The sequence below is a fragment of the Panthera tigris genome, chromosome A1, assembly GCF_018350195.1.
Source record: "Panthera tigris isolate Pti1 chromosome A1, P.tigris_Pti1_mat1.1, whole genome shotgun sequence".
Classification (NCBI taxonomy): domain Eukaryota; kingdom Metazoa; phylum Chordata; class Mammalia; order Carnivora; family Felidae; genus Panthera; species Panthera tigris.
The window spans coordinates 122,389,363-122,402,213 of record NC_056660.1 but is presented as its reverse complement, the minus strand read 5'-3'; the positions used below and the strand labels follow the sequence as shown (position 1 = coordinate 122,402,213).

General features: G+C 43.1%; 1 protein-coding gene across 6 annotated transcripts in view; it reads left to right on the top strand.

Annotated features, from left to right (window-relative positions):
- The window catches only part of JAKMIP2 (janus kinase and microtubule interacting protein 2), a 207,607-nt gene that overhangs the window by 141,356 nt on the left and 53,400 nt on the right, over positions 1–12,851 (top strand). For all 6 annotated transcript variants that reach the window (XM_042986694.1, XM_042986687.1, XM_015536589.2 and 3 more), the window contains one exon: positions 10,755–11,252. In XM_042986694.1, coding sequence (XP_042842628.1) covers positions 10,755–11,252 — 498 coding nt within the window. The remainder of the gene's footprint in view (positions 1–10,754; positions 11,253–12,851) is intronic.

Sequence of the window (12,851 nt, the reverse complement as noted above, 5' to 3'; positions counted from 1 at the left end):
ATTAAAAAAATTAATTATTGGGCCACTTGGGTGGCTCAGTCAGTTAAGTATCCAACTCTCGACTTCCACCAGGTCATGAGTTCGAGCCTTACATCGGGCTCTGTGTCCACAGTGTGGAGCCTGCTTGGGATTCTCTCTCCCTCCCTCTCTGTCTGCCCCTCTCCTGCTCTTGCTCTCTCTCTCTCTCTCTCTCAAAATAAATAAAGTTAAACAATTTTTAAAATTATTTGTTTTCCCAAATATCTATTCTCCTGGTTTCAGCAATAATAAAGCTTGGATCTGCCAAAGCCCCTTGCCTCCTGTCTCTGCTAAGGCTTAACCTTGGATAACCAGACCCCATTGTAAAATTTGTGAAGGAAGCTTTTTTCCATGAAGCTAAAAGGGACGTGATGTCATAAAAACAAAGAGAATAAAACAAAACAGAAACATTCATTTGAGAGTCAGTAGACCAAGGCCTTGTGTTTATCTCTCCTCGGGGACAAATTTAAGTGTCTCAATACCTTGACCCGTAATTCAGATGACTGAATGTGTTTCTGCATATCTTTGTCTCTCAAGCATCACTGTGCATTAGAATAACCTGGGGGAACTCATTAAAAATTGAGATCTCTGGGCCCACAGCGCAAAGATTCTGATAAAGCAGGCGTGGTGAGGGCCAGGACTTGTACCTCTAGCAGACCGTCCAGGCAGTCCCTGTGGAGGTGGCTCTCTGCCTTCTTGTTGACAAACATACCACTCTAAGTTTCCTTCCAGGTCTGACAGTCTATGAACATTTCACCAGTTTTAACTTTCCCTGGGGCAGCGTAACGTTTCAAGGGAGGCCGACTCCTTTAATTGTAGTAATGACAGGATGACAAACTTCATTCATGGGAGAAGCCTGTCCATCTGGAGACTGGTAGCCATAAACTGACGCGATTTACGGAGAGCAGACTCCTGAGGTTTCAAAAGGCAGAGGTCCTGCAGACCCTACCACTGCCAATTTTGCACACATTCAAGTCTTTTAAAAGGGGGAAGTCTTGAGCGTGGACAGGGCTACCTGTTTATTCAGGGCCTGGCACTGGTATCTAAGCCAGCAGATCAAATGTAACCTCCCCTTCCTCTGACAAGAGCCTGGAAGTCAGCCTCATGTAGAAAAGCACTGCCCTTATCCTTCTCTCTGCTGGCTGCCCCCAGTCTCCCTCTCTGTGGCAGTTAATTACAGTCCCAGCACAGGGTCTAAAACAAAGCCCCACTGCCTGTCAGCAGCCTTCCCCAAAGAGCAAAGGGAATTTAGAGGGCAAGCAAGTCATAAAGCAGTTTTATTAAAATAAATATGATTGTGTTTCCAAAGGCCCAGGCTTTAAGAGAGAGAATATAGACAATGCCAAGATGGAACTCATCCTCTCAGTTTGGCTCCTAGGCTATCGTGATAAAATGACAATTCAGCTACTGAGAAATGGGCAAGGTAAAGAGGGGAAACCTTTGGAACGATGGAACATTACTCATTTTTCCAGAAAGACACATCTTCCCATTGACATTTACAGAACACACTGCAGACAGAGTCATGAATGTTTTAAACTGATTATATAAATAGCTACACATTATTGAATGTGAACGTGTACTATCTGTCACACACTGTAATAAGCACATCCTGACATCACTGCACCTCTCTCACTTAGCACCTGGGTGACCCTGAGGAGGTTTTAAAATCCCTCTGTGTTTCCTTTTCCTCCTCTGTCAAATGGGAGAATAGCAGTGTCTACTTCATACGGATGTGTGTGGGTATGTTGGTCTTGAATAGTGAGTTTGTGTCAAGTATGTTCATTATTATGATTCAAGTGTAGGTGGGCATTGTTGTTATCCCCATATTACAGATGAGGAAACTGAGGCTCAGTGAAGTAACATAATTTACCCGGAGTCACATGTTAGTAGGCGGCAGAACTGGTTCTTCCACTCCCTTTGCATCTCCTCCAAAGTCTATTCTATTATTTTCTTTTCTGATACACTTTCTCCAGCTTTATTGAGCTATGACTGATATATCACATTGTATTCATTTTAGGTGTACGACATAATGATTTGACATATGTATATATTAAAGAATGATTACAACAAGAAATTTACTCAACATCCATCACCTCACAGTTACAAAATATTTTTTCTTGTGATGAGAACTTTTAAGATCTCCTCTCTTCACAACTTTCTTGTTTTTAAATGTTCTATATCTTTTTTAAAAGTTTATTTATTTATTTTGAGAGAGAGAGAGAGAAAGAGAGTCTGCAGGCACAAAAGAGGAGGGGGGAGAGAGAGAGAATCCCAAGCAGGCTCCACGCTGTCAGCTAAGATCCTGACGTGGGGCTCCATCCCACAAACCGTGAGATCATGACTTCAGCTGAAATCAAGAGTTGGACATTTAACCAACTGAGTCACCCAGGTGCCCTTCTGTCTTCAAAAGTTTCAAATATGCAGTACAGTCTTGTTAATTATACCCACCATGCTGTATGTTATATTCCCAGATCTTATTCATCTTATAATTAGGAGTTTTTCCCTTTTAACCGCCTTTACCCATTTCTCCCACCTGTAACCCCCGGCCTCTGACACCCACCAATCTGTTCTCTGTATCTATGGGTTCAAGGTTTTTAGATTCCTCATCCAAGTGAGATCACATAGTGTTTGTTTTTCTGTCTCTGACTTATTTCACTTAGCATAATACTCTCAGGGTCCAACTGTGTTCTTGCTAATGGCAAGATTGCCTTCTTTTTAGTGGCTTAATGATATTTTATTGTGTATGTACTTTATATAATGTGTGTATACACACACTTTCTTTATCCATTCATCCATTGATGGACTTAGGTTATTTCCATGTCTTACAGAACCTATGCTCTTAAAAAATAAGAAGGTAACTTTTTTTCTCCCTTCCCCTCCCCCATGGTCTTAAATACTGAGAACAAACTGAAGCGTTGATGGGGGTTGGGGGAGAGGGGAAAGTGGGTGATGGGCATTGAGGAGGGCACCTGTTGGGATGAGCACTAGGTGTTGTATGGAAACCAATTTGACAATAAATTATATTTAATATATATAAAAAAGGGAAGATCTGGGGCACCTGGGTGGCTCAGTTGGTTAAGTGTCTGACTCTTGGTTTTTGCTCAAGTCACGATCTCATGGTTCGTGATTTCGAGGCCTGCATTGGGCTCTGCGATGACAGTGCGGAGATTCTGTCTGCCCCTCTCTCCAAATAAATAAATAAGCTTAAAAAAATTTAAAGGTCTGGAAAAAAATGGAAACCTTCAGCAAAGAAAGAAAGAATGGCAGAAGTTTGTTCTACACTATTATGCAAATTACAAATGAAGAAACAAAGTGTTGGGGGTGGGAGTAGATGAACCCTTCCCCCATAGATGTCTGCGTTTCCACTGCGGGGAAATGAAACAAAAATACTAGACACAATCAACATCTAGTTAGTAGAAATTTGTCTACAAGAGTTGCCAAGCACTGATAGGAATAACAATTCAGGTACGTTGGTCGTTTTGACTGAACTCCAAGCATAATGACTGAGAAGACGGAACCGGGGAGGCCCCTGTGGTGGGTAGGAGGGAACAGAAAGTGAGGCCTCTGTGCTGTATGTCCTTGTCATTTCTGAGCCTGCACATTCATGTCTATAAAATGAGCGGATTGTGGACAGCATAGAGTCGCTACAGTCCTTCCAGAATGGTAGGGATACATCAGGGAAGGCAACTGTGTGCTTCAGCTCTTCCTGCATGGAGATAGCTCTCAGGATCCTCAGGGGTCAGATGTCCCCTGGCCCCCTGGTCTAGGTGATGCCTCTTTCCCTACATCCATTTACTCTGTCACATCACCCTGCTGTACCTGTGTCATAGAACTCTGTATTGTCTGAAGGTATCATGTTCTGCTTATGTATCGCCTGCTGACTCTCACTCTCAGTATAATGTAAGCTTCTCATGGGTAAGAGACCATGTGTGCTTAAGGTACCCCCTAGGGAAGATGCCTTCAGTGATTTGAGTACTGCCTGGCATGAAGGAGGTGCTCACTGCTACTTGTTGAGAACATTCTCATGTTGCCTTTTAGAAACTTTCCCAACAACCCCCTGGCATAAATTTATTTATTTAGGTAGAAAGCCCAAGGCTTGAGCAGAGAAAGGATTTCCATCCAGGTCTGTCTCTTTTTTGGACCAGCCCTCTGAGCCATTAGGCTTCAGTGTTTTCCTCTGTTTGTCTCTCCTGTGGACAGCGTGAGGCCATGATCCACTGCCCAGGGTGTGAGCTCACGGGGGATTGCTGTGAGATGTGAAATCCACTCACCAATTCCCTAGGGCTTCCTACTTTTCCTCAGAGGCAGCCAATAGCTCCAGTGAACCCCGAGGGCACAGTGACAGAGGGCTTGGAGGCCCAGGTAGCAGAGAACAGGGCTCTACGCTGGAGGCAGCAAAGCAGCAGGCCTGGGTTGCAGGGTCTGGAGGAGTCAGCTCCAGACAGGAGTTTGCACAACTGGAACAGCCCTCAGACTGCAGAGCACTTTCAGACCTCCCAGCGAGCCTGGGAGGAGGGCAAGGTGTAATTACTATTCCAATTTCTCTGAAAAAGAAAATGAGTTCTTAACTCATTTAACTGATGTGCTCCCAATGACACAGCAAGTAGAGGAAGGAGCCAAAATGGGAATTCCCGGATGACCTGGGTAATACTGAATATCTTGTTGCCTCCAGGACTCCCAGAAAATCAGCCAACCCTTGTCCTCAGGTGACTGCTAGGGAGCCTCCACATTCAAGGCCCCAATTTGGGAGGCAGTATTTCTTGCCTTATGCACTTTTTGTTTTGTTTTCAGGAAGTGTTAAATGTCTAAAAGTAAGAAATGCAACAATAGATGCCTTTGTACCTTCCCAGATCTATAAAATTGCCCTTATAAGCAACCTTGTGATAGTGGGAGCTTTTCCCTCCTTCTCATCTCCTGACTGAGTGGTACTTAGTGCCCAGGAGACCCCCTGCCTGCTGACTGTGAGTTTCGATCTCCTGGAACATCCAGGGCAGATAATCCACACCAAAGCTTAACATTAGCTTGTCTTGCCTTGATAACCTCTCAACTTCCTTATCTTGGACAAGGCCATCCAATTTTTAAACCTAGATTTCTAAGGTCACGTCAAAGCTCAAACATCACCATCTTTATCTTGGCAGAAGTTACACTGGCATTTTTCAAAGGCCAGACTAGAACGGAAGATACAATGTGAGACCATCGTGGGATAGTCATAAATGTTCTTACTTCTGTCACAGTGTCAGCTCTTCTCAGTAGGATTACATTTTCCTAGGGATTTGTTTTCTTCCGTAAAACCTCTATCTTTCAGAGCCCTGCTCACTGCTCAGCCCCTTGTCCTGTCTCACCCCACCCCCCACTCCTGCACACACATAATCTGAGTTTCTTCCAAGTTAAGAGTAGATGCTGCTAATACTAGGGAACTCAAGACATCCCTAGGAGGCCCAGTTTTACCTTTGAACATCTGTATCTGTTAGGAAAATAGTTATTACAGTCTTAATACAATAGTAATGTTAGTCTTAGCCTGATAATATGGGTTTTTATATTTATGTTGTTGGTATTAATATAGCATTGCATGATATAATGGTATTAATATAGCATTGCATGATATAATAGTATTAATATGTACAATATCTGTCAAAATTAACACTATACTATTTAACTATGTATTGATAATTATTAATCTCCCAGGTGTTCCAGCCTTTGCAAAGGACTTTTGAAACATTATCTAAGTCAGCCCTCACAACCATATGAGAATGAGGCCCCCAATCCCAGTTTACTTATGAGAAAACTGAGGCTGGGGTTGGTAAAGAGCTTGCTGGAGGTTTCAAAGTGAGCAGGCAGGTCCAGGACCTGACCCAGACCCGCCTCCTGGCCCACACTGGTCTCTCCACAGTCTTCTTCACACTCTGTTTGTACGGAGACCAGTCCTCACGCTTCTCATCTGACGTTCAGGTGACACAGACGTTACCTACATCACAGAGCTGCTGAGGATAAACATGGTGGTGTGTGTAAAGCCTTTGGGAAGGTGCCCAACTCACAGTAAACCTCCAATAAATGCTATCATGTGATCCAGTGGAAATTTTTGTCTGGAATATTTCCACTTATCAAAATGGATTCTTTCTTCTTCCAAGTATTTTTTTTCTACTTCAAGTATTATCTTTATATTTTTCGTTGTTACTCAGGAGTAGTCTTTTCTCTTTTTGGGTACCATTTACATTAAGATGGTAAAGTCCATTTTCTTACCAGTACAATCTGAGCTGCAAATAATTTTCAGAAAATTATTTTACTACAAAAATTTTAATTGGCTTTTTTTCCCTCCCAAATGTCAATCACATCCTTTGTGTCTCCTTCATAGTCAAACACTTCTCCCAAGCTTAGAAAAACAAGTCATACCTAGAAATTCTGCAAAAATGCCAGTTTCCATGGCAACCAAATAAGCAGACATGAAAAATGTCAAATGTAATCAATCAATGCCTTTGAATTTTCTTTGAGTTCTATGGATTCCTTTAAGTGATGGACAAGAAGGCCAGTGTTTGTATTTGTTTTTTTCTTCAGGTTGGAATATATTTTCCGTATACCTATATCTTCATTTTTTTTCTTTTTTATTCATTTCCAATTTACACACAAAGGATCAGTGTTTATAATTTGAGGGAAATGACAGAATCACAATGTGAAATAATCTAAGACCCCTGCAGAGAATTTGACATAAATAATTTTAGGTCCTGGATATCTCCTCTTATAGTCAGTAATATTACCCTCCTTTTCATAGTACTTTACAGTTCAAGGTACTTTCCCAAGCATTATCTAATTTAACCCACAAAATAATCCTGTTATGGGTAAGTTGTAAGCATAACCAAAGATCCTCAGAAGGATAAAGCAACTTCCTTAGATATAGCAGATTGTTAAATAAAAATGCAAACCCAGAATTACTTATCCTTTGTCCCTTTTTACTAGTTCTTTATTGTTCTCAAAAGAACTGCTAAAATTTCCCTTAAGTAAGTTGCTACCTGCCAGCCTTTATAGTCAAGATGTTCCAAAGGCCTAACGTTAAGTGCAACCTGCTGAAATTGAAGGTAACTAATTTCTTATCACTTGAAGTAAAGTTAACTTCAAGTGCAGGGTAAATTATCAGAGTTTCTAAATCAATGAAAAATAAGCCCTCTTTTTTTCACAAAAGCTGCATTATTAGAAGAGAAATCAGGAAGCTTTTTCTGTAGAGGGCAAAATAGTACAGATTTTTGGCTTTGCAGGCCAGTCTCCCACTTAATTCCATTGTGGCAAGAGCATGACTGTGTTCCAGTAAAACTTTATTCACAAAAATAGAGGCAAGAAATTATTTGTCTCATGGGCTGTGGTTTATCTACCCATAGTCTAGTCACTTGAGTTTATTCTAGAAAAATGGGGAGTAAGGTTTAGGTTGTCCTTATTGAAGCACTGAGAGAATTATCAAGCAGAGGACAGGCATTCTTATATGTGATGGTCTTTTGTTTATTTGTTTCTTTGATTGTTTTATGCAGGGAAGTGATGGATGAGCGGTTGCTCCAAGAAACCCTACAAGTCTGTGTTCTCTAAACCATATGACAGGATGTATTATTCTTGCCTCTGGTTAGAGGGCTAGCCAGGGAAACATACTGGCATACATTCTTTAATTGCACACACACTCTCAGGCTCTTTATTATGTGTTGTGCTGGCAACCACTGGGTAGACAAAGATGAACAAGGCTTGTTGGCAGCTTTCGAGCAGTTTGCATTCTGGAGTAGGAGCAGGAGAAGAGGTGGTGAAGACAGATAAGCATGCAAAAAACGATACCCATAGTATAAAGAAAAATGCAGAAAGGAGCAGTAAGGAGGTATTAGCCAAGTGCACTGAAAAGACATAAGCAGGAGAAATGAGGTTTGTCCTGGGCAGTCGGGGTGGTATGACTGGAGAAGGTGACATCTAGCTGGCCACGAGTGATGATAGGGTCCCCAAGAGAGCTGAGGGAAGGGCAGGTCAGGAAGAGAAAACCATAGGCACATGGGTACAGAGATTCAGGGCATGTGCAGGAAAGAGCATAATCCCCCTTAATCGTGCCTGCAGTATGGGACAGGTGAGGAGAGGTACAGCAGGAAGCAGAAATGGGAGCTGGAAGTCCAGCCGAATCTTTTTTTTCACTTTTTTTTTATGTTTATTCATCTTTTGAGAGAGAGAGTCAGAGCGCAAGTGGGGGAGGGGCAGAGAGAGGGAGACACAGAATCCGAGCAGGCTCCAGACTCCGAGCTGTCAGCAAAAAGCCCGATGTGGGGCTGGAACTCACGAACCATGAGATCATGACCTGAGCAGAAGTCAGCTGCTCAACTGACTGAGCCACCCAGGCACCCCAGCCAAATCTTCTGAGAGCCTGAAAGGCAAAACTGAGGTGTAGGGGTTCTATTCTACAACATAAAGGAGCCCTGGGTGATTTTTGAGCAAGTACATAGATCACGTCAGACTTGGGCTTTACTAAGAGAAGTATCACCAGCAGTGTGGGGAAAGCCAGGTTCATTCATTCAACACACCAAGAACCCTAGACCAAAGCTGTCCAGGAGAAATATAATGGGATCCACAAATGCAAGCCATGTATATAATTTTTAAATTTCTTGTAACCACAATTATAAAACATAAAAGAAATCATTGTTTTTTTTAAATGTTTATTTATTTTGAGACAGAGACATAGAGCACGTGTGCACACATGCATGGGAGGGGCAGAGAGAGAGGGAGAGAGAATCCCAAGCAGGTTTTGTGCTACCAGTGCAGAGCCAGACACCAGGCTCCATCTCACAAACCTCGAGATCGTGACCTGAGCCAAAATCACAAGTCGGTCACTTAACCGACTGAGCCACCCAGGCGCCCCTCGTTTTAATAAGATACTTTATGTAACCCAATTTATCCAAAATACTATTTCAACATCTAATCTATATAAAAACGATTACTGAGACTTCTACATTCTTTGTCTTACACTAAGACTTCAAAATCTGGTGTGTATTTTCACTTAGAGCAAGTCTCAATTCTGACCTGGGGCATTTCAAGCGCTTGGTGTGGCTAGTAGTCCCCAGACTGGATAGCACAGCTCTAGAGCATATTTAATAAAAACGCACCCAGGAAGGGACCTTGGCCTGAGTTGGAAGCAAGCTCAAAAGACAGCCATTTAAGGATGCCTGGCTGTTTATTTTGCCAAGTCTCCTTGTGCCCTGAGTTCTTTTAGAATAACCAACGTGGGAATAACTGCTGTGCCTTTAAAATAAAATATTCATAAATTGCCATGTGGACTTAGAAAATCCTGCTCTAGCCAAAGGTAGGTAAACTGTTAAGGTAAGTAAAATCTCACACGCTTGTATTATAATTACAGTAGTCTGAATGAGGAGTTTGAATCTTAACATTTTTCAGCTGGAGAGACTCTTCACAATTATTTCACGAAAACTTCCAATTTTACAAATGGCAGAGACCCAATTCCACTCAACCAGATATTACTCCAGGGGTTGCCTAATTCTTCCCTTTTTCTAGTTTATTGTGTGTGTGTGTGTGTGTGTGTGAGAGAGAGAGAGAGAGAGAGACAGAGAGACAGAGAGACAGAGAGGAGAGAGATTCTTTGGGTACACGGCAGAGGCAGAGAGACAAAGATAGGGAGCAGAGATGTGGGGTTCAGGGGGAGGACAAGAATAAGGAACATTTGCTAAGAGGCTTTTTCAAGCTACAAATGCCAGGCCCCCTGATCTACTGAATCAGAGCCAGACTCACACACCAGATTAAGGTAGTGCCATGGCTAATCTACAAGAAGACCTATGTTATCCTTAGAAATGTAACAAAACACAGAAGATTTTGTTCAACCAAAGTACCTGAAAGGTCTAAAGGTGGAAGGAATACGTTATTAAACTGCTCGGCAGGTTGGTTATTGGGGGAGCAGGAGAGGGAGAAGAGTGGAGGTAGAGAAGGGCACAAAGGGACATCTGTGGACCATGCAGAAAGTTCCGGACACCAGACCCCTTTGGCAGAGACAGCCCAGTGATCTGCACTGTTTTTGGCTGGTGTGTGTGTGTATGTATAATGTCTGGGGGTAGAACTAAGTTGTCACAGAAGGAAAGATGATGTTCAGAATGTATCAACTGTCTTTATTTTTTACCTCCCCCGGTGCCTCAGACAAAAAGGAAGGGGGAAAAGGGGGGGAAATGTTGTGTAATATCACTTTGGGCACCATTTTACGAATCTGATCGTAATATTGAACAGTCCTAAGATGCCCACATTTATCAGCTTGCACCTGGCCTGGAATGTTAGCCTGAAAAGGTGTGCAGGTGGTCTGTTTTGAACTCCTCCCCACCAAGGTGAAAACCATTATAGCTCCGTGTCCTAATTTTAATGTGCATGCGGTCACCTGGGGACTTGTTAAAATGCACGTCCTGATTAGAGGTCTGGGAAGGAGGAGCCCCAGATCGCGCATCTCTGACAAGCTTCTGGGTGATGCCTGTGCTGGCTGTCTGCAGACCACACATGGAACGGTAAGGCCGAGGAACATCAGATACTGCCGCACAAAGTAATACAGCATCCCCAGGTATTTTCTCCTCGCCTGCGCTGTATTTCCCCCTTTGGGCCCTTCGGTTCCCTTCCCTCAGAGGATACGGCGGCTGGGAGGAAGCGATGAGGGGTTAGGAGCCCAGAGGGCCCGAGCTAGAGATGCTTTCCTTGAAGGCTCCTCCCGTTTCATCCTTTGACCTCTCTGCCTTCAGGTGTCTAAGCTTGAGAGAGAGAAGACTCAAGAAGCAAAGAGGATCCGTGAGCTGGAGCAGCGCAAGCACACGGTCCTGGTGACGGAACTCAAAGCCAAGCTCCACGAGGAGAAGATGAAGGAGCTGCAGGCCGTGCGGGAGAATCTCATCAAGCAGCACGAGCAAGAAATGTCAAGGACAGTGAAGCTGCGGGATGGGGAGATCCAGAGGCTCAAGTCGGCCCTGTGTGCTCTCCGGGACGGCAGCAGCGACAAAGTACGGACAGCGCTCACCATCGAGGCCCGGGAGGAGGCCCGGAAACTGTTTGACGCGGAGCGCCTTAAGCTCCTACAGGAAATTGCGGACCTGAAAACTGCCAAGAAGCAGGTGGACGAGGCTCTCAGCAATATGATCCAAGCAGATAAAATAAAGGCTGGGGACCTTCGGAGCGAGCATCAGTCCCACCAGGAAGCCATCTCGAAGATCAAGTGGGAGTCAGAGCGGGATATTCGGAGGCTGGTTAGTAACCCAGTGCAGTGCGTCGGGGGCACATGGTCTTGGCAGGTGTCAGAGCGCCGCGGGCGCGCTTTTCCAGGTGTCTCTCATGAGTGCCCACCCCTTGTCGAGTGCTCTACCCAAAACACAAGATGGGTCCATAGGTAGGCAGGTAGGTAGATAAACAGATAGGCCCAGGCCAAAATTGGGACTGTAAAGTGTAAAAGACACTGGAATCACCTTTCTCCTAAAAACTGGATTCTTCCAGCCGCACATGTATGGAGAGTGTTCAATGATTCCTGTTTTCTCGAATGTGTATAAAAATATTCTAACTAATGAACTCTTCTAAAATCGACATGTTTTGTGGGCGTTCCATTTATAAAATGTTACTGTGTTTTTAAAGGGGTAGGGAAAGTTTCTATGGCTTTTTAAGTTTCTGTGCCATCTGAAAATGGCAGCCACTGAGAGCTTCCTGAATGATTCACCTGTGTTCTTTCCAGGGACTGTGTCTGAAAGCAAGAAATAGAGCTATAAGATCCCTAGTCATTTTTAAAATAGATCTTCTTTCCCAAAATAAATAAGGGCCATTCTAAGCCGGAGCCCTTATAATTTTTAAACTGGATGTCATTCCTAAGTAATTTGCTATTGCCAATTTCTAAGACTTATTTCAAAGCCTACAGAGTTAGATCTTTTTTCTCTTTTTTTAAATGTTTATTTATTTTTGAGAGAGAGAGTGAGCAGGGGAGGGGCAGAGAGAGAGGGACAGAGGATCTGAAGCAGGCTGTGTGCTGACAGCCGAGAGCCCAGTGAGGGGCTCATACCCGTGAACCGTGAGATTATGACCTGAGCTGAAGTCGGACACTTAACCAGCTGAGCCACCCAGGTGCCCCAGATCTTTCTTTTTAATACGTATCACCAAAAGCCACATTGGTCTCTCACTATACATAAAATAACAACAAAGTATTATGTGAAAGCCTAGGTTGACCACATTCAATTGTTTTAGAAGACACATTTACATGCATCTATACTCAGATTGCTTAGCTTTAGTTATATCTTATCAAATTAACCCTCACCTATTAGAATGTACTTGATGCTTCTCTAAAAGTAGTATTTTCTGGGAACCTGGCAGGCTCAGTCGGTAGAGCATGCGACTCTTGATCTCAGTGTTGTGACTTATACCCCATGTTGGGGGTAGAGATTACTCAAAAATAAGATCTTTAAAAATAATAACAATAATATTTTCTTAGGAAATCTACACTTTCTGTGTCTGCTGGTTCTAAGCAATTATTTTTTTAAGAACCCAATTATATTCCTTGGATTATATCTCTAGGATTTCAATTTTAGGTAAAAGTGGTTATCATAGAACATTTTAAAAAGATAAATGTGTAATTTTCTTTGTACTGCAATACGGTGTGACTGTAAATTGTTGCCTTTTCCACACTTTCCAAATTCTTTATCTGCAATTCATTCTATTGCCCTGGTTGACAATAAAGACCAAACACAGTGCAGAAATATTGGTCTCTGCCCTGCCTTTGGTTTTTGAAATGACAACGGCTGATGAAGAAAGAACCAGCACTGTGAACTCTGGAGTTAGCAGGTGGGTAGATAAAAAGGGTGTTGTAC